This window comes from Armigeres subalbatus, chromosome 2 (genome assembly GCF_024139115.2).
Source record: "Armigeres subalbatus isolate Guangzhou_Male chromosome 2, GZ_Asu_2, whole genome shotgun sequence".
In the NCBI taxonomy this organism is placed as follows: domain Eukaryota; kingdom Metazoa; phylum Arthropoda; class Insecta; order Diptera; family Culicidae; genus Armigeres; species Armigeres subalbatus.
In genome coordinates this window covers 333358096-333379459 of record NC_085140.1, presented here as the reverse complement: position 1 = coordinate 333379459, position 21364 = coordinate 333358096, and the positions used below count along the sequence as shown (strand labels likewise).

The window sequence follows — 21364 nt, the reverse complement described above, 5'->3', positions numbered from 1 at the left end:
CGATGCGGGCTTCTGAGTAGCCGCACCACCAGACTAGGCAGGGACCAACTTTGAATCCTTAACAGTCGCGCGGTTATTCGTCGGTGGGGACTTTCGTTTTCGTTGGGTTCATTCGCTCACCGCGGCAGGCACTCTCATTTTCATTCATGACCGGTTTCCCGATTGCGTTGCACTTTTAAGCCTTTGGGTGAGTGTATTTCGCGCGCGCGCGCAACTTCGGTGGCCTAGTAAGACCGCGTGCTGTGGCCGTTGGATTGAGATCGACTTTGGAAACCGTCTGCGTGTTTGGAATTTTAGTGCGGTGTCTGGGCCGATCGGTTCTTGAGTATTGCCGCTCTCACGCTGCGGCGGTGGCTGTCAGTTTCGGCGGAGCATGCTGTGGGGCGACTTTCGCTTTCGTCGTGGCTGAGTTCTCTCCCAACGCCACCGGTCGTAGTGGACCAAAAACAGGCTGTCAGTTAGCGGGGCGTTCATTCGGGTCGAACGGGTTTGAGATTTTCCGTGCCTCGGCAACGGTGGTGCGCCACCCTACCGAGGGAGGTTTTGCGCTCGCGAATGGGTTTTTGGCGCGCCGCGCATACACGCCGAGAGTAAAACTTAATTTTGGTATAAAACGGTTGATCTTCTTCAATTTATTAACAGTATCAAGACCAGCGTGGTCAAGAAGTGTAGTGTTTGGTTTAGTTTAGCGTAATACTGCTGCGTCGACCATCTAAGATGAGGTCGTTAGCGCTATTGGTTAGTGTTCTATTCTATTTACATAAGATATATGTAATTGCTACGCTTAGCATTGGAGGTGTTGTGACGAGAATTTGTCAACAGGAAAAACAATGGGGTTTAGTGATACAATAACATTTGAGGACTGATTACTAACGTGCCAATACAGTGTAAAAGGAAGAAATGAACATTGACTCTGAAGTCAAAACTGTGATGGTGTTTGGAACTATGCAATTGGACATTTGTGGCATGCTGAAACTTAAAGGACTATCAATCAGTGAGATTGTCAATAAACTGAACGGACGCTGAAAAGTAGCAGAATTTCTTACTGATTGAGTGAAACCAACAGCATCAGTTAGGCGGCATGCAGCAGGATACTAACAACATACGGATACAACTAATTACTCTAATGGGGATTTTGCGAGAACGTCAAGGTGTCACTACCATCGACGGACGTTCTCAATGTTTCGATATCGTTGAACATGGCTTTGCGTGATTGTGAAGCATTCATAAAAGGACCGTTGTGATCTTGGAGAAGACATTGTAGTGCATCGTTCTTTGACGTCAGAAGCGTCATTCAACTTTGAACTTTACTTGATTTGTGGTGACGGAAATCCAGAGGAATCCACATCGACTGACAATAAAGTGAATTTTATGGATCTTTGTGATGCATTCAATGCTTCGAAGAAAGAAGTAAACATTCGAGTTTTTGGAAGCGCTGTTCGAAAAAAAAATGATTAAATAATGATTCAGCATAATTCAGTTCAACGAATTGACATCGACTCCTATAGTCAAATCAGTGCTTTGTTTGTGTGTTTGGAGCATTTTTTTTATTGTGTGTTCGAAGCTTTGGGTCAACTGAATTGATTGAAATGCTGTTCTCCCAAATAAGAGTGCTTGTTTAGCGATAAAATTTCATATTTGCATGATTTAAGGGCACTGCTTATATAAATTACGTGGCCGCCGTTAGAACCCGTTCATTGCTTTCTATATATTTTTTAAAATAATAATTTAACGAAAATTGTAAAAATCTTGAAATGTTAAATTGCATGATTCTAATATGTACAAGCCTTTTTAGGTATGAAATTCATTTGAAAATCACTGAATACGAGATGAGCCAACCACGTTCTGATTATCTCGAAAACGATGGCAAAAAAATCACTGAAGTGAAGTAATTAATTGATTAATCAATTGTACAAGTTATGTAAAAGGTCGTAATTTTGTCAAATAGTATTGTAGGTTTTGAAAATTTGTTTACACAGAAACCAATTTTAAACCTGCTGTTTAACATCTTGCTACACACTGTGCCAATAAATCACGAGATGTAAACATTTAGGTCAAATATGCCGGACCAGAAAATCCGAAAATTTCTTAATTTGCTTCTCACGCAATAAAAATGAGTTGTACTTGAACAAAAGCTTATAAATAATCAATCAACTGATGGTATTAACATTATTCCTCGTGTATTTATTTATTGTTTTTTTTTTCAATTCGCTTACGACATTTTCATATATTTATGAAAAAAGCACATACGAAGGCTTTTATTACATTTAGCAAAGGTTCAGTATTTATAAAAAAATGCAATTTTGGTAACATCCTGTTAGTTTTCCATACAATTTCCCCTTATCCATTGCAATTCTTATATTGAGAATTGGTTATCAGAGGTTAGCCAGCCTAGGGCTGCAAGTCTCTTTAAAAAAGAATAAAAAAGAAGGATTGGTTTTTTCTTCTTGGTAATTCTTCAGGAACAATATACAATATTTAATGAAGCGTTCTTCGTTAAAGTTATTTTGCGTTTGTCATTTATTTGACTCATGCTGAGTAATTGGCCGAGAAGTTTATGTAGATTGGAGCAAATATAACGCCTCCATCATGTCAAAGTTTCTCATATACATTCTTTATCTTGTAAATGATAGACATAAGAAATTCATATAAAGGGTGTCCCACATTAAATTGCATCACGGAAAATACGATGTAGAAGATTACCTAGTCGACCGACCCTTTTCTAAATTTCAAACAATAAAACATAAACCATTAGTGAGCTTTTGGCATATTTATTACATTCAACTACAATATCATAACCAGCCATACGGTCCCATATTACGTTTAACTCTACTCATTAGGTTCTGTACAAAATCTGGCAGCAGCTTCTCCTGTACGGAAACCCACTTTTTCTTTATGTCTTCCTTAGATTTGACTGCCTTGGGATGCTATCGTAGTGCTTGCTTAATAATAGCCCAGTACATGTCCTTGGATACGAAAATCAGCTTCGTACTACTCCAATACAACATTTGAATAGTGGCACGACGCTAGATCTGGCCTAACGATCGTAAGGCCCTCGTGTCGCTTCAACAGAGGATGCAGACGCTTCTGTAGACACTTTTTGAGGTAGATCTCCCCGTTTACAGTCCTTCACTTGAACAGATTGCTTACCAAATCATGTATTTCTGCATAACCTTCGAAAATTTCATTTCCTTACTTCCTTTGAAACATCGAACTTGTGCTGAGCGTTAAATAATAGTAGCCCCAGAATCTGCCAGAGGTCTGCCTTGACGTAAGTCTCATCATTCATGATAAGCAAGGAGTGTAATTGTCGCTGAAAAATGCATAAAACAAGCAACAAAAGAGAATAGCGATAACTCTTTGTCCTTATCTGCAGAGGATAAAGACAATGTTGCGTTGCATTTTATCTGCAACAAATATGAAGAGGTAATTGTTGAAAACTTTTCAAATTACTTTTATATTTCAGCTTTGTCAGCATCTAGGAGTATTGTTTCTGGGCCCGCGACTTTCTCACCGTTTTTTGCCGTTCGTCACTATTTGGAGTCTTTCCACCTATGCAGTCCCTCTCGATTCTTACCTCTCTGAACGAAGGACTTGTTCTTATTCAACTGTTTGGTCCTATCCCTGACCGGAGCACAGGGATTCCGCTTAAAAGATTTCACGACACGTTTGTGATCCTGGTCACTAATAGAACATCCATTCTGACCGCATTTCTCCTTCCGTTTGATGCTCACTGGCTTCGTAGTAACGTTTAACCACATGACGCACCGTTAGCTGCACGATTCCATGTTGTTTTCCGATGTTCTGATGAGCGAGCTGAGGATTTTCCTGGTGTTAGCAAAATAATCAATTCGCAAAGCTGCTTTTCGGGTGACGCCATTTTCTTTTTCTTTTGCCATTTGTCCAAAGCTGACAGCTTACAACCTCATTGTTTGAAAGTTTTTTTTTTTTTATTTTTGGAAAACTGACAGTGATTAAAATACAGTGTAAACAATACACTCTATACTACTTTTATCCAAATTCTAAAGCAAAAATACCCAATGGGTAATTTTTAACTGCATTTTTTCCATGATGCTAACTAATCGACAGTATTTTAAGTTTTAGTCCTTCAGTACACCCTATTAAAAATCAAAATTTGAGCAATTCCTTATCAACTCAACCGTGTATCAAACCAACAATCAATTTTTAGTCCGACAAATTGGGAATGTGTAATTACTTCCCACCGTAATGCAAAAATCGTCCTTGAGTCGTCTCCTGTCTTATCATCTATTAAGAGTAAATTACGAAACTTTTTCCTGCGGATTTTATTTAAATCAACTCCTCACCAAATTCCTTCTGAACTTTTATAGCATTTTGTAACAAATTATCTTCGGTAATTCACTTCATAAGCATTCAACAAATCCAAATCAACATGCTAACAATAGCCCATAAATTTAATCTTTTATCAGGCGCCAACAAAAGCAGTAACAGTAGCCCACTCGGGCTGCTAAATTATAAATTGGAGATCATCTGTTTGTCACTAAACGGCTGAATTAAATTAACATAATCGAATTCACACACAGTCATCCATTATCCTTTATGTTTGTCTCTGCTGGTGCTGCTCTCGGCAGAAGCGCCAGCACTCATTAACACGCATGAGCACGCGCCGATTTGCATATGATTACAAGCCTTTCTTTCGGCTTTTCCTCTTTATCTCGCCCAAAAACCTCACCCATTATTGTCGGTTGGCAGGGTTTGTCGATCGCATAAAGGTGCGCGACGACGCGACATATTCACGAGCGCTCTGGCGCTGATTATTGATGCGCTTCGGCAATAAATCACCGCTGATCGGGTGGTCGCGTATCGTGTGAGTCGCACAGATGGTGGTATTTAACCGACTTCAACCAATTAAGTTCGATCGGCACACGGTAGCTTGACGGTTCAGTGTTGTCGGATCGCGACAGGTTACACGCCATTACATCCGGGAAATGCCACCAGGTTACTCATGTCAATTAACTTCGATTAAGTGAGCAGTAAACAATATATGAGACGCACAGTGGTCGGGAGACTTTAATTTCACATTGACGTTTGTTTGAAGTTGTGAATATTGTTGCGATTAGTGAACGGTTACTGGGCATATGTTTGCAAGAATGACATGACTGATCTGCGCTTTAATTCTAATAATCACATTCGTTTTCAAATAACGTTTAAGAATTTTGCCCAACATTTTGGTCACTGCGGTTAAATAATAGGTAGCTGCGCGCATGGCGCTACGCAACCAAGCATGATAAAGTGGACAATGCGGAGCGGCGTCTGCGATGCGATAACCGCAAATAAAGCGCCTCCCAAATGGTGTGTAGTCTTTTTGTTTGTTGTGAGCTGTGCTCGCTCGCTTTTCACGCTGAGCGTTCCAAAAGAGATGGCTCTTTTCTTCTTAATTTTCACCCCTTGTTGAGAAAAACGATCGTCCATTCAGTTGCTGCGAACAGTTTTTGTTTGTTCGCATCCGCCGTGCCTCAGAGTCTGTACCAAAACACCAATCAATAGCGATGACAGTCGGTAGGCCTATCCGGCAAGCTGTTCACACGTCTCTATTGAATGTTTATGATGATGAATATCATTGCGGGGCATATGGCGACGTTGACGACGACGTTGATGATGGCTATTTGACTGTTTATGATGCACCGTTTGAATTTATGCTTTGTGTTGTTAGCTCGAGCTCTTCACGGAAACGTGCATGACTTATTGACTTACTGAAGAGTAGCAATACGAATGCCGATACGTGGATGGCGCCTGCACAATATGCGATGCCATAAAATACCCACAATGTCAAGGTCGTGGAGCCCTTGAAACCTTTGAAAAGAAATTGATGGACCTGGTATTATGTGCGATATGTGTTCTGAATGCGACCATAGGATTGATCATATCCGGGTAATAAGTCTTTTTCGTTAATTTTCGGAAATTCATTAGTACTTTCTTGCGAAAGTGTCTCATTTCACGGCTTGTTAGTTTATTTAGTTATATTTTAGAAAAAGTATACGAAAAGCTCCTCATGAGTGAAATGATGGATGACAATTGCAGGAAGCAAAATCTCTAAAATAGCCTTCACTTAATATGCGGCAACCATACTTCAGATCAAACACAACTTTTGATTTTGGATAGCAATAGAAGATTTTAAAAGATTTTTGTATATTTTCTAAGTTGTAGCAATACGTTGCCTTCAATCAAAATGAATTTAAATATTCAAAGCGTTTAATCTACTAATTACTATTATTATGAGACGTGTCTAAAAGATAGAAAGGCGACATCACCACTACCTCATAAAAACCCCACCATTATTTCCCAAGCACTGCCTTTTTGGTCTATGATTGGTTTATCTTGATAATGATCGATGTCAATCGCACAGCCTTGGACAGCAGAAGGCTTTACGAAATGTGTAGCCATGTTGAGTGAGTAGGTGCGTCATCCATCAGCATCATCACGTAACCCCAAACTCGAAGACATGCTTGCAACATGCTGGCAGCAGTTCGCTGTGCTGCAGTCCTCAATCATAATAAGTACAGCTGCACTCAGCTGAATTAACATAATGATCGGCAAGAGTGCTTTCGAGCGCTTCTTTTGCAATTTCGATCAGAAGCGCTTTTTCGAGTGGTTATTAGTGAATATTGTCCTTAATTATTCAACCTTAGAGTAGTAAAGGTCGAATGATGTTGAATAAGTTTGAGCATTGTGCTAAACAAAAGGGTTGATTTTCTATTAGTCGATGGTTTGTGATTTTATACTTGTTAAAGACAGGGTCACCGTCTTCGACCAGAGATCGCACAGACTGAACACTTAACATCTAGCATTAGACAACGGACAGGACATTTACACAACACCCAGTGGACCAGTGGAGAACTTTTCGCTTTACGAAAAGTTTTCTCTTTACCGGGGCGGGAATCGAACCCACACTCCACAGCACATGCGTCTAGACGATTGACGTCGCTAACCGCACGGCCACGAAGCCCACAATAGCCGTATACAAGAAAGCATCTCTTTAACCAAAGAAAATTCGGCTCCTCGGTGCGATTTTTCATAAATCAATGGTGGCGTTCGAATAGTCGAATATGCGTCAGTCGTCTATGTGCATTATCGTGCTGTGGGGTATGGGCTCGATACCCAATCTAGTATGGAGAAAACTTTTCGTGAAGCGGAAATTTTTCCACTAGAATATTGGGTGTTGGGTAAATACCCTTTCCATTATCTAGTTTGTTTGTATGCCTTCTGGTCAAAGACGGTAATCCTCTCTTTTTTTGTTTCAATTTTGATTGAATTTACATCAAATATATCATATCATACATTAATGGAAATTTGACAAATGTCTCTCCAAATAACCGCCGATTGAAATCAGAAATATATGTTTATAAAAGGCAAATTTAAAAATTATTAATCAACAAATTAGGTTGAATAAAAGTAGAAAAGAACCCTACCATTGTCGTATTATAGTTATGAACTATAATAATAATGTGGAACCTTTTTCAGCATCCTCCAGAAATATTTGAATTTCACTGACAAATAATCTTTTTGATCGAATTTTAATTACAGCTATTGAGATATGGCGTCAGATATCTTTATGAAAGCAAAAAATCTGGCGGTAAATAGCTTAAATGTTTTCGTGATTTCCTCAATAATTCTCCTTGGTTACTTCATGACCGTTTTAAGCTTGTCTAGTGGCTGAGACGAGAAACACTTTTTCTTTCTACGGGCAGCGAAATCAGACCTATGAAAATGGAAGGTCTCAGTGAATCTACGGAAATTTGTGTTTTTTTTACGGATACACGAAATTCTTGTTTTTTGCCAGTATACTTTGTATCTGAGACCTTTGTAGGAAGCAGATGTATGTGAAAGTGAAATGTGCATGCGAAAAAAAGTAACATTAGAATGTTAGTTACATGAGTACATTTTCCTCAAGTAGCTTGGGTGAGCGTTCAAAAAATGTATTCTCTGCGTCGTGCATCAAATGAAACAGTTTTATGGATATGACATCACATTTTTCCATAGGGAAGTTAATCTTTCGCTTCATGGTTTGTCGAGCTATGGCACAGTAACATGGAAAATGATTGTTCTCGGCAGCAACATGATTTATTGGAAAGAATGATCATGTGAAGTATATTAGATTTTCAAGTTTTGGTAGAGATTTGTCATATTATACATTATAAACAGCATGTGCAATTCGTTGCAAGAGTCAATTTTCCCAGTACTCGTAGAGTATTTATCCATCTCTGCTCGCCTCGTTGGAACTTCGTGCTGGAAAATGATCTGCACGAACTACTATTTATGCATTTCATATTTATCTCATTTCCCAAATTAAAATCGAATTAAACTTCAAAGTGACTTTATTATAACATCCAAATAACCCTGGCCACAGAACTTTCGAAAGATATTGAATTGATTCAGACAAACGTGTTTTGTTCTTATTGAAAAACACCTGCGATTCCTATGACCGATTTTTGATTTTTAAACTGTCTTATTCAAGGCTTAATTTATTTTTATTTGGAAAATATGAAGCAGCTGAGTTATATCAGAAACTCAGCACATCATGTCGTTTCAAATATGACAACCTCAGTGAATGCCTTTTAAGTCATTTTATGAGACAGTTTCGATCAGCTGATCGCAATTTCACCATCAGTTGAGTGAACGGCTCGGTGTTTTGTTTTGGTAAATTTGCATGCCAACTATCATCATTTCGTCATCATCATCATCTTTTCGTTTCATTTTCGTAAGTATTCCGTATAAAAAGTAAATATTAGTGTTAGGTCTCCAGTCATTTCACCCGTTTCGTAAAATAGCTTCTTGCATGATTCACACATAAAGGGGGCGCGAGTACTGTTCTGATGTTGGTTTTTCATTGTAGCACCTAAATGAGTGTTATAATGAAAATTATGCAACCCATTTGAGTAGCATAATGTTCATTAAAGCACCCATTTCGTTGGTATGGAAAAGTAGGCCGTTTTATAACTCAAAGGCCAGATATTATAATCATGAATTGTAAAATGGTTTATTAGGGATTTATTGATAACTCTAGAGTGATATAAAACCGTTTTTTGTTGGCAAAATATATTACCATCATAAAACGATGGGCTTTAGTAATTCTCACAATAAAACCTTATTAAAATTCAAATAAAACACAGCGGCAATACAATTGTTACTTGGGATACGACTTCAAGAAGCAAATAATATTCTCGTTTTTATTCGGAAAGAAGAGTGCGCTTTTTCGAACAGATACTCGCCAAGTCCGAAAAGACGCATTGGCTGTCGGTCAAAGTTGGCTTGATTGCTTGCATTGTTTTGAATATAGATTGGATTTAGACAGTTTCTGGGTTTGCATTTAATGCTTTTTTGAAGCAACGTATTTTCTGCTGGAACAACAGATAGTGGGCAATACTTCGCTGTAAATGGAAAATGTGCAGTGGAAACATACTGGGCCCATAACCTGGGCCCGGAGATAAGACAACTTCCTCACTCCATGGCAGGCTACTGACTGATACTTCTGCCAGCAGCTGCAGCTCTCCCTTATCTTCAACAGCTTATGGGCCCGAGAACGGTTAAGGATCTGCAGCATTGTGTCGATGACACGTGGCGCCGTGAGATCATGGATTGGCTGCGAAGTTCGGAATATATTGGAAAGTTGGAACGTTCAGTAGGTTGCTAGCTAGTTAGCAGGAGTCGAAGAGAAGCTTTGGAACAAAACAGTCAAAAGTTATTCAGCAGAAGTATAGGAGGAGCTTAGTGCCAATGTACACACCAACACACCCCAAAACACGAATCTTACTCTTATTGTATAAAATCTTGGCATATGTTCACAATTCTGAAAAGTTTCAATACAAAAATTTGAGCCTTTTATAGAAATACTGTATTAAATCAATACAAAATTGTGAGATCTTAATACAATGGCTGTTGTTGCGATGGGATTTTCCTGGCCCGATTGAAATCGTTTTTGACAGCAGTCTTCCATTAGAAACAGCTTCAAAACTGAAATTTATTATCTATTAATAAATTATAAACTCAATATACTGCATTGATTTACAATCTAGTTTCACTTCATTTCACTAATCCCAGGCTCCATCGCACTCTTAATCACTAATCAAATATTATTGAACCACCAGTGTTGCCAGTTTCACTCAACTTATCAAACTCCTCTCAACAGTTGTATTAAAATCTTCCAAAATTGTGTATGCTAAAATTTTATATAGTTTCTTAATGCAGAACTTGCATTGAAATATACCATCCGATGGTTGGGAGTAGCAGGTGCACATGCAGCATCGGTTGTTCTATTAGCGTCAAATGGAAGGCCATTTGTACTGGCAACAGATTGGACCAGAAGTTGTTTTGGAGACGAGGAGCTCAGGACGACTTGCACAGTGTTAGGAGGAGCAAGGAGATTAGCGAGGCTTGCATTCCAACGAGGAGTGTTGGAATATGTATCAGGTAGCGTGCGACACCTGGACGAGAGATAAGCAGGAAGCAGATACCAGTTAAATGTTGCTGCTCTTTTGCATATCAAGGAATGTTGTTGATGATGTGTTGTAGATACTTGTTGTTTAAATAGAAGAGAGCTGCAGCTGCCGGAAGAAGTATCACCTAACCAGCGGATGGCAGATTTTAATACAGTTCTGCATAAGAACCTTACAGAAACTGTATAATAATTGGGCATATACAATTTCGGAAGATTTTAATACAATTGTTATTGTATTTTAATACAATATCTGTATAAAAAGCTTACAGAATTGTATATGCTAAGATTTTATACAAAAATTGTCAAATTTGTTTTTTGGGTGATTAGTCAACAGACCGACATGGAGTAAAGGAAACTCTAGTATTGTTTTTTTTTCTCTGTGAGAGTGCTTTTTTATATCCAATATTTTCTAGACTGGTGCAAGGCATAAACGAAAAATGTAACGGGTTCATTAGCTATTGGCCTTATGATTTTTTTTCCCATGTATCGGGATTGTAAAAAAACCTCTCATTGATTCAACTTATTAATTGATGGTTCTATTGGTGAATGGAGTATGTGAAGTTCTCTGTAGAGCTGGTGGAGCTAGTTTGCTTAGAGCAACTTCTGCAAAATTGCATTTTCTAATGAAATTGACAGTTTTTTTCTAAACTGCTGGCATCATCTGGGATGCCTGTGTTAACTGGCTTTGGTTGTTCTGTTTTGTCTGTTCTTGAAGGATTTTCGCTCTCAATTTCAATGTGAGGAATGGAGTATTTTGATAATCAGATTTCTTGTTTCTTCCACGATGTGAAGGTCTGGAGTAAGAATTCCTCTGGCTGGTTGCCTTGTTGTATATGTGATGATTTTTTCTGTCATTATTAGTTGCAGTGGGCCCATTTTCTGAAAGAATACTGTCTATAGGACTGGAGTGGAAGGCGCGGTGGGAAGGCGAATTCCTTGATGATATAGGGATTCCATTTTGAATATATTGTTTTTATTGGCACGCGTTGTTATAGTAATTCTATATATTAGTTTTGGTTAAATGACCATTTTTAGAATATGTAGGACGCATTTTATATCAGCACCGAAATTGGTATTGCTGAGACATCTCATTATATTAAGTCGCTTTTTGACCTCGTCTCGTGTTGTTTTGATGTGAATATGGTTAAAATTTCTGTCAATCCAAAGCACAAGTTGGGATTTCTTCGTTATTCAGAGTTGGTTGGGTTGATTATTCACTTTCCTTCTTCTTCCCGTACTCATTACAGCTGATTTGGAGCCTGAAATTTCAAAACCAGCAGCGTCGGTCCATTTTTGTATGGAATTCAGGATGTTTTGTACTTTTACACCAGTCCATTTGGCTGATTTAGAGATAACTGCTATTGTTATGTCATCTGCGCCAGTACTGATCCTCGGGGAACACCGTTAATTTGAGTTTTGAAGTCTTATTATTATCGTCTTTATTTAAGAGGTTTTCAGCCCTTGGCTGACTCACCTCTCTACGGTTTTGAAGTCTGATAGTTGATCTTCGTATCTCACTTGGAATTTTCTGCGTTCTAAAAAAAAGTTCGCAGAATCTTGCCATGTTACCGAATATCCCTGCTTTTGCTAGCTTCTGCAGAATAAGACGTCGCGTTGCCAGATTCGGTCATATGCTTTGGATAAGTTCAAGAATGCATTCTTTGCCGAAGTTATCGATGTGAGTGATAACGTCTGTTGTTTGGTGCCTTTTTTAAAGTCCGTATTGTGAATTTCCAAATATTTTGTTTAATTCAAGATGTTCCATTAGGCATTTGTTTACCATTCGCTCGAATAATTTAAGTATGCAACTTGATAGACATATTGGTCTAAGGTTCTTGGACATTTTCCTGGCTTTGGTATTGGTATAAAAATCGATTTTCTCCGTGATTCTGAAAAGATTCCACAGGTCTAGACACTGTTGAATGAAGCAAGCAAAACCTTTTTAATGTATGTAGAATATCAATTTTTCAACATTACGCAGTGTATTTCGTCTGGACCTGGTGAAGTTCCTGATAGTTTATCCAACTGTACGAGAAGTTCATTCATCGAGTATGGTATGCATAGGCTTGAGTTCCGGTTGCTTTTGAAATAAATTGGAAATTTGTCTTCTTTCTGTTTTTTATTTATGAAAGTTACGGAGTATGTTTCATCGGAAGATTCTTTGTAAAAGTGTTCAGCTAAGTGATTTTAGATTTCGAGTGGTTTCGAAATGACTTAATCGTCCGTGCTAATAGTCCACGTTCTTGAAGATGATTTTTTCTTGGATATGGATTGGATACGGTTCCAAATTTCTTTAGTTGGTGTATTTTCGTTAATCGACGAGGCAAATCTTTCTCAACTTTTCCGTTTTTATTCTTTTATGATTTTTTTGCATTTTTTTCTAGCAAGAATAAATTCGTCCTTAGAGCTTTTCTCCTCGTTTTAACTGCTTCTGCGACAGTTGAGTTCCACCAGGGTACTGCCTTGGGGTGGACCTTCGTGGAAGATTGAGGTATCGATTTAGACGCTGCTGTTTGTATCGCTTCTGTTATTTGGTCTATAGAGTAGTTTCCGTTTGGAAGAATTAGTTTTCCAATTTCAGCTTCATAAGTGCTCCAGTTAGCGCCTTCAACTTTCCATCTAGCTGTGCGCATTCTGTTTTGTATTGTAAGATCGATGCACGAAGCTGGATTTGTGTTACTGTTATGGTTAGCTGAGTGTATGAAGGCAGGGGTTTCGTCATTTAGGCTTGTTAGTTTTCGATCGTTTACTGTAGATTAGATAATTTTTCCCCTGACATCATCTTTTTCCGATCCCTGTCGATTGTGATAGTATGATCGGTTCAGGCAGCTTTCCTGACATGATGGAACCAATTTTTTAGGTGCTTGTGTTGGAAGCTACTTCTTTAACCAACATTTCAAGTAACTCTAGTGAATGGATTATTACATCCCCGGCAAGGACAAGGACTTTATCCACCGTAACAGGAACTTATCATTCATACAGTTGCAAATTTAATCGGTAGGTTGATTTGCAATCACTGTCTAACTTTTTAGGGTTTATTAGCTCTTGACAGTTTATCGCAATCAGAATGTTCCAGAAACGGTGTATTAATTAGATCTTCGTGGACATCGTTGACAACAGATTTGGATACAAAAACGTTTGTCGACATCTGCTCCCAGTTGTACCTCATCTTGCTCCACATTGCCTTGGCTTCGAAGCTATCATAAAGCCTTTTCTGTATGAGCTGTTTTCCTTTCAGACACTCTTTCTTTAGTATCTTTCATACCTGTCACGTTTTAAAATCTAACTTTTTTTAAATCTAGATATGGTAGAAGGCACTCGAGAAATCACATCAATGCGAGTAATGGAGATATTCCATAAGTGTCCCTATCTCTGCCCCTAACTGAGAGTAAATTCTAGCAGTTTGAAAAAAGATATATACTTTTTCGAGCTCTTAGAATATTTACCCTTATAATTCCATTGTTTTTCATATTTATTACTTGATTACATGATAGATAATGGGCTGCCTCCTCTTGGTGAGCCTACGCCTAATGGAGTATCCGTCGCCAGTTGCATAAGCCATCGTGTACACACCCTATCACGAAGCCTACGACATCTTCCAAGTTTTTTACTCTCTCTATTTATTCTGCTTTTGATGCTCTTCTAATAGGTGTACGAAATAGGTATCCAGCCCATCGTAGTCTGTCGTATATTATAAAAATACCCATATTTAGCGTTTCAAAATTTTTGACTTTTGTTTTTGAAAAAGTGATCGCAGATTTGCAGCCATAAGCAGCTGGATTTGATTTTAACGCATTTTGTGAAGTCCAAAGAAATTCGTAGTGGTAGTCCCTAGACGAAACATTGAGAAAACAATTTTGTATGGAACATTTTGCATGAAATAATTTTTATTTTTTCATCGGGCCATTTTAGGATGTCTTGCTACTTATTTTTCCGCATGTTACCCGCTTCAAGGGACAAGGGGTGGGACAAAGTTACTGTAGCCGAAGATATTGGCAATTGAACAATGCATTGGTTTTTCAAAATCTAAACAGTGCTTGGTTCTGATGCCTATATCTCGATAACCATGTGGCTTAGAGTGCAGATATTTTGGGGTTTAATCTCTGAAGCATTAGCTTTTAGTAGGTCAACTTGAATTACAAATTGGAGAAAGTCGATTTTTGATTTTCGGCCACCTGATAGTGCAATGACGGGTGTTGTCACAAAGCATGGTAAGCTTCATCAAGTTTTTCGCTTGTTTTTCATTTTTTGTGTGCACAATGACCTTTCCGTCGCGGGTTTTATTTTGATTTTTCCACTTCGCCACAGTAACTAGACACAGCCTTCTCAATCAAGAATGCGGAAACCTATTCCAGATTTTTTTTTGACTATGCTGCACTTGCTTTCACTAGAAACTACCCGTTTAAGGGAGGTTGATGTCCCCTCAAAGCGGGGAAGGCATTTTCTTTAATTACACTAGTTCAAATATGATAATTTATTTAAATTCTTCTCAGTATCGTAAGTTAGGCACTTGTTGATAGGTTTTTGCTACATGAATTCGGTTACGGTTTGTGTCACTGCACTTGAAATACGTTACCGATTGCAATAACCGAGCAGCGATTCGCAAAAATGTCTTACCTCGGCAAGGGGTCGAATAATTCTGATCAAAATGAATTAATTCCTACCGAAAAGCAGAAAGATTTAAATTTAGAATATTTGGTAATATCTAACAACACAGGCCAAACACAGTGATTTCATGAGAAAATCATATCCTCAAACAATCAATAGCTCTGAAACAAACACCACATGACAATATATGGCTAAACGAAAATGAAAACTTTCGGTATTTTAGAGCAAACTGTATGCAAATCTTGAATGATAGTCAGAGCCGTAGCGTGAACTCTCAGCGCCCTTGGCGAAACCTTTTTGGGCGCCCCTTTCTTACTGAATAAAATAAGAAATTAATTTATTCCCAATGTTTCAGAAATCGAAAAGCTCTTGGAACTCAATAAGAGGGCTCTTTGCATATTTACTGGCCTTATAACCGGACCGGGAGTAGATATCATTTGAAAAACATTGGACAGACGTTCAGAATGAAATCTGTCGTTTCTGTAACATAGGACGTGGAACCTCCGTACATCTGCTCTGCTGTTGAGATGCATTGTACAAGTATAGATCTAAATCTCTAAATAGTGGCTTTATGCAACCAGGAGAATTTACGACTGATAATCCTGGAAAGGTAGTGGGTTTTATTGTATGACGCATCTTAGTTGTTACATAACAAATGGTGATCAACCTACAAAATGCGAATAGTTATTATTAATCAGGACAGGGGTATACCACAAAAGTTCAACTCAATGGGCGCAGTTTTACGCCCCAACAAAAAAAGGCCAATTTTCGAATCGCTATCGGACGTTGTCGAATCAAGAAAACCCCTAGGATTGGAGGAGAGGATAGGATGATCTTTGGAATAGCCATCAGACCTACTCGGGTGAAAAAATCCAACTTTACAGTGCAGTGGCTTGGTCGGAACTGGTCTTTCAATAAAATTTGGAGTGAGTTGGTCATTGATCGAAATGACGATAGGACCTAGTCTAATCAAGAAAATCACAAATCGGTTTAATCGTATCGAGATAAATCCATTGTTGGATTGGGTCTGTCGGTAGTTTAGACGCACTTGTGGACTTGGGTCCAACATTTCGAAGTGAAACTTAGTCGATTTTTAACACATCCTCGTTCAAACTTTTCGTCAACTAGTATATACGCATACTATTCATCAAATATTCAACGACTTCGTTTCTGGTTTATTGGAATCGGAGATGTAATTGGATTAAATACGGCCATAATAATCATTTTTCGAAACTCAAATAAATAGATAAATAGGATAAATGAGAAAATTTATCCATTTATTATTACAAAAGAACCTTCAAAAACCGGGTTTATTGTGGTTGTAGTCTCTGAGGGAGTCACTTGAATCTAAATCACTTTAAACTAGTGAATTTAAGAAAACAATGGTTATCGCTGCTGTAAAACCCGGAGGACTCTCAGTGACCATTTGACATGTTGATGTAAATATAAAGATATAGTTTTTCGTGCTCTAGATTTCTCAATATCTTTACCATTATTTTAGGCTTTGTAGTCGGTTTGTTATTAATTGCCCCTTAACTTATAAATCTGATCTATTTCAAAAAGCTGAAATCTTGATCTCGGCGCCCCCCTAGGGCCTGGCGCCCTTGGCGGGGGCCAACCTGGCCAACCTCACGCTACGGCGCTGATGATAGTCAATTTGAGCACCTCCGAAAATGTTTGATAATATCACTACCGATTAAACATTTTATAATTGAACTTACGAGGATTATGAAATTTTATGTATGAAAATGAAATGAAAATAAGTTGATTTTGCCAAACATACCGTGAAAACTTTAAACGATGTTTCAAATTTAAATCGTCCTAATGTGCAGTTAGAAAACAATAATAAAGCTATTGACGAATGGACAAAATTAAACTTTTTTTTACCGTTTATGCTACGCTTATTGAAGGTGTTTCTCTAAGCTATGTTGAACTTCCCAGAGATCAAATCAGCTAGACGTAAATAAATGGTTTGCTAACATACCACATGAAAGCCTTGAAAACAACAGACATGTTATCATGTCTACTGATTTATGCAATAAGAAATATCGACTAAATCACGCAAACTCAGCTTCCGAAACGTCTGAACTCATACGACCTACAGCTGCATGTCCGCCACGCCAATGAAACCAAAAACAAACGATTCGGTTCAATGCATTCAGTGCAGCAGCAAGCACAGACGAATTTCCTTCCATGCATTGTTCTTCCATCGCGTACTAACCCCAAACATTTAACTTGAGAAGAACTCCATATTGGGTGGGTGGGAAAATAAAGCCTTTTCAATAGTCACTTCTATCAGGTTGTGAACACGCAAATGTTGACAGCCATTCAGTCGCAATTTGTTGCATGTTAATTAATGGAAGCTATTTTTTTCCTTCTTTGTCCAATCACAGGCAATCTTTGGCTGCCTCTGTGCCACATTAGTTCTAGCGGATGAACCGGTCGCGGTACGCGAGAAACGCAGTCCCGCTCCATTCTTCTTCAACAAGGGCCATGACGAGCACCATGAACCGAAGTGCGTGTGGCAGAAGAAACTAGCCTGGAAGGAGGACTGGAAGAAGGTCTGGGAATCGAAAAAGATCGAGGTTTGGAAGTCCGAGTGGAAGAAAGAGCAGATTCCGGTCTGGAAGAAGGTCGAGGTGCCGATTTGGCGCGAGGTGAAGGTCCCGGACTGGAAGATCGTCAAGAAGCCATACTGGAAGGAGACCGAGATCCCCGCGTGGAAAGAAGTGCAGGTACCGGACTGGAAGAAGGTGACCAAGCCAATCTGGAAGGAAGTTCAAGTCCCGGTGTGGAAAGAAGTCGAAGTGCCAGAGTGGAAACAGATTTGGGTACCGGACACCGTGAAGGTCGGCATCCCCGGGGAGAAGTACTTGGGCAAGGATGAGCACGGTTGGGAGTACACCAGTCACGATCTATGGAAGAAGAAGATGGTATGGAAACCAATTTGGAAGAAGGTGACCAAAACCGTAAAGAAGGAGGAATGGAAGACCGAGAAGAAGCTCGAATGGAAGGACGAGTGGGTGCAGGTATGGCGCAAGGAGAAGCAGCAGATCTGGGTAAAGAAGAAGGAAGAAGCGTGGAAGGAGGAGAAGGTTGAGATCTGGCGCATTGAGAAGAAGCAGGAGTGGGCTACCGAGAAGAAGTTGGAGTGGAAGGATGAGTGGAAAGAAATCAAGGTCCCAGCCTGGAAGGAAATTCAAGTGCCCGCGTGGAAGAAGGTGTGGAAACCCGTATGGGAGAAGGCCTGTGTCCCAGTCAGCCACGGATGGCATTAGTCGCTATACCATGTAGTGAATTAGGTTGTTTTAATTTAGTTAGTTTCGTATTTTCTGTTTTCGTTTAGAATCAGTTGGGGTTGTCTTAATGTGAAACGACGGATGCTGTGAATGCGCGTCGTGGTTTAACTACCGTTGGCGTAATCGCAGCAAGTTGCACAACTATAGACATCTCTGACGACATTTTAATAGGTATCGCTATTTCTTACTCATCTTGTGTCTGTCAGAGTAATTTTCCTCTACATTACGTCCAAAGAAGCTTGTAGAAAGAGCGCGCAAGGCAAGAGCACCATCGTCGGTGCTCTCATCTACTGACTAATATTGTTTTTCACGCGTAAAAGTTACTCCCATCGGTGTGTTGGGCGGACGGCGCACCGTGGTTGGGGCAGTCAAGTTTGACGATTGGCACGCATCTTCGACGTCGCACTCTCGTGAGCAGCTTATCTTCGCGCGGGAACGGTGGTGGATCCAGTTACCAGATTTTCTTTATGTAAATATTTTCAATTCAATTAGCGTATTATCTCACACTACTTCCCATGCCAAAATATTTCATTTTCCACCCCGCGCCTTACTAGGGTACTCCGATGGATGAGTTGTTGTGGAGCCAATTGCAACAATGCAGTAGTGCACGACCGGTTCGGTTCGTAAAAGATGGTGAGGAAAACAGAGGATGAGATAACCATTTCCTCTGATATCTATATTTGTTTTCAAAGAAATATTTTTTCTCGGCTAATTTAACATTTCATTGGGCGCCAGTGTGCTCGTGATGTGCGTCGAGAGACGGTGGGTAGGCCATTGTGTGTGATCGATAACAATAGCCTGATGAAGTTATGAGCGAAAAAAGTTTTTGTAGGTTACTGCTGTCAATTGGAATTGAAGACGTCAGTAACGATCCATTCCATTTGGATCAAACGATTCGACATGGTGTCATGGTGAGTTTGATGTAACTTGAGATGATTGAGCATAAAATCTTACGAAAATGAGCTGCTTAGCATCATGTAAATTGTTTTATTTGATACGCTTTGGTGCTTTGTGTAACTGTGTCGGATTGTCTACATTATTTTTCAAATTACACAGCAGTTACCTGCTCAATGAAATAGTGTTTAATTGAAAGCCTATCATAAAAAGACAATATTTATCAACATAGAGAAGTGGTGGAAATACAATTACAAGTCATGTCCAGCAATCTCAGAAATATTTTCTAAGAATCGGCCGAAACGGTCAGCACGTCATGAACTGTTTTTGTCGATCATGTATGCTATTTCTCTAATTATATTAGTATTGCTATTTTTCAAATTTGGAACATGAACCGAAACTTAAAATTTAATTCAAGGTGACGAATTCCCCGTTGCATAGGCTCTTCATGGATCTACAAATGTTATCTGATCACCAAACAAAAGCACGAGAAAGGCCAAAAGCTCGTTAACATCAATAGTAGCGATCAGTTCACGCATTTAACCTAAATAATTCAAACGCTTGCGCGAGTGCGTGTGAATCCCTTCACCAGATTGTCATGAATGTGTCTAAGATCACCATTTAGGGACCCATTTATGGGAAAACCAAATTCTGTAAATCCAATGCATTTATCCTCCAGCGAATGACAGAAATGTTCAACTTGGGGGCCTGTCAAAAGATCAAAACATCTCGAAGGGGGCGCTTACGCACCGCTGGCATACATACCGTGTTTCCCATGGTTCGATCCACTCCATTCGATGCTGATGGTATTGTTTTGCATTCACCATCGGCGGGGCGGAAAAGGGAGCCACGACGAAAACTAAGTCATGTTATAAGCGGTGAAATAATTCCGCGAAAAGCGATGGAATGAAAGGGGAAGCGTCTTTGAAATCACTCTCACTGCTTGAGCTGCGTTGGAAAACCGGCCCACCGCATGCCGCCTGGCTGCCATGAATGCGCTAGAGCGCCTGATACCGACACCAGAGAGCGCGCCACAAATTGGGTACACACAAAATCCGGAAGCATCCGTTGCGGAACCAAAACATGCACTATCTGAGGAAGCCGTGAGACGGAAAAAATGGGTGGAAAGCGCAGCCTCTTTGGTTTGAAAAATCTAAAACCGAATCGAAGTGCGAGAGGCTGCTACGGGCGAGAGTGACGTGCGTCTTACGGCGATAACAAGCGTGTGGTGCGTGCTTTCGGAATGAAATGACTTGCCACAAACCTACACAATCTAGATCTAGTTTTTCGCGGAAACCCCGAGAAAAGCGAAAGTGGAGTAACTCGGATTTGTTATTTATTTTTGTATATTTTCATACAAAAAGTAAATAATAAATAATCTATTTAACCAACGAAACATTGAGAAAACGTCTAATGTAACACACTGTTATATCTTATTAATTGATTTCTCCTTAAAACACTATCGAGAACTTTTTACTTTGTTTTATGATTTTTTTTTTGTTGAAGATTTTTTTATTTTTGCGAACGAAAGTTGTTAAAAGAAAATGTACATATTAAACGTAGTGAGTTAATTAATTTTGTAAATAGATCTTCCAGAAAAGAAAAACATTGCGAGCAAGTCATAAATAAACAAAACTGAATGAAAAACTAATCATAACAGCGTTTCCTGTCCTACTTCTGCTCCTGATGACCATTTCAGCTTGACCAACTTCCTACCACGCCATATGATAAAATGTTCCCCGTAATCTCTATCTAAGTCTTGAAAACTGTCCGCCACTTTTCCGCAACCAAGACATCGACAAGTATGTATGTCAAGCCAAATAAAGCCACCGTCGCGTCGTCATCTTAAGTCGTAAACCCCAAACCGCAACTTCCCATCTTACCAAATTGCGTGTGAACAACAACGAGATCACCACCAGCACGCAAGTTTCCCGGTGCGCCACTGCAGGTCTCTGACATAACTGCGACTGGCCTCTAGGTCTAGGTGCGGCACGACAAGCAGTAAGTATCCGCGGTGTGCAGTGGTAATGAAAACCAAAACAACATCTCTCACCCGGCTAAGTAGTGTATTAGCGGAGCAGAGTTTCTT

General features: G+C 39.4%; 1 protein-coding gene across 1 annotated transcript; it reads left to right on the top strand.

Moving 5' to 3' along the window:
- The first annotated feature begins 617 nt into the window (after positions 1 to 617).
- Positions 618 to 20926, top strand: LOC134212786 (golgin subfamily A member 6-like protein 25). The gene is made up of 2 exons (XM_062690951.1): positions 618 to 738; positions 17476 to 20926. Exons 1-2 carry the CDS (start codon positions 718 to 720, stop codon positions 18358 to 18360), a joined length of 906 nt encoding a protein of 301 aa, XP_062546935.1. The 5' UTR covers positions 618 to 717; the 3' UTR covers positions 18361 to 20926.
- The last annotated feature ends 438 nt before the right edge of the window (positions 20927 to 21364 follow it).

Excerpts from the sequence above, each read along its gene's own strand:
- LOC134212786 (XM_062690951.1), top strand. The coding sequence starts at position 718 with ATGAGGTCGTTAGCGCTATTG. Across the intron at positions 739-17,475 it reads TGAGGTCGTTAGCGCTATTG|GCAATCTTTGGCTGCCTCTG; the intron begins GTTAGTGTTCTA and ends GTCCAATCACAG.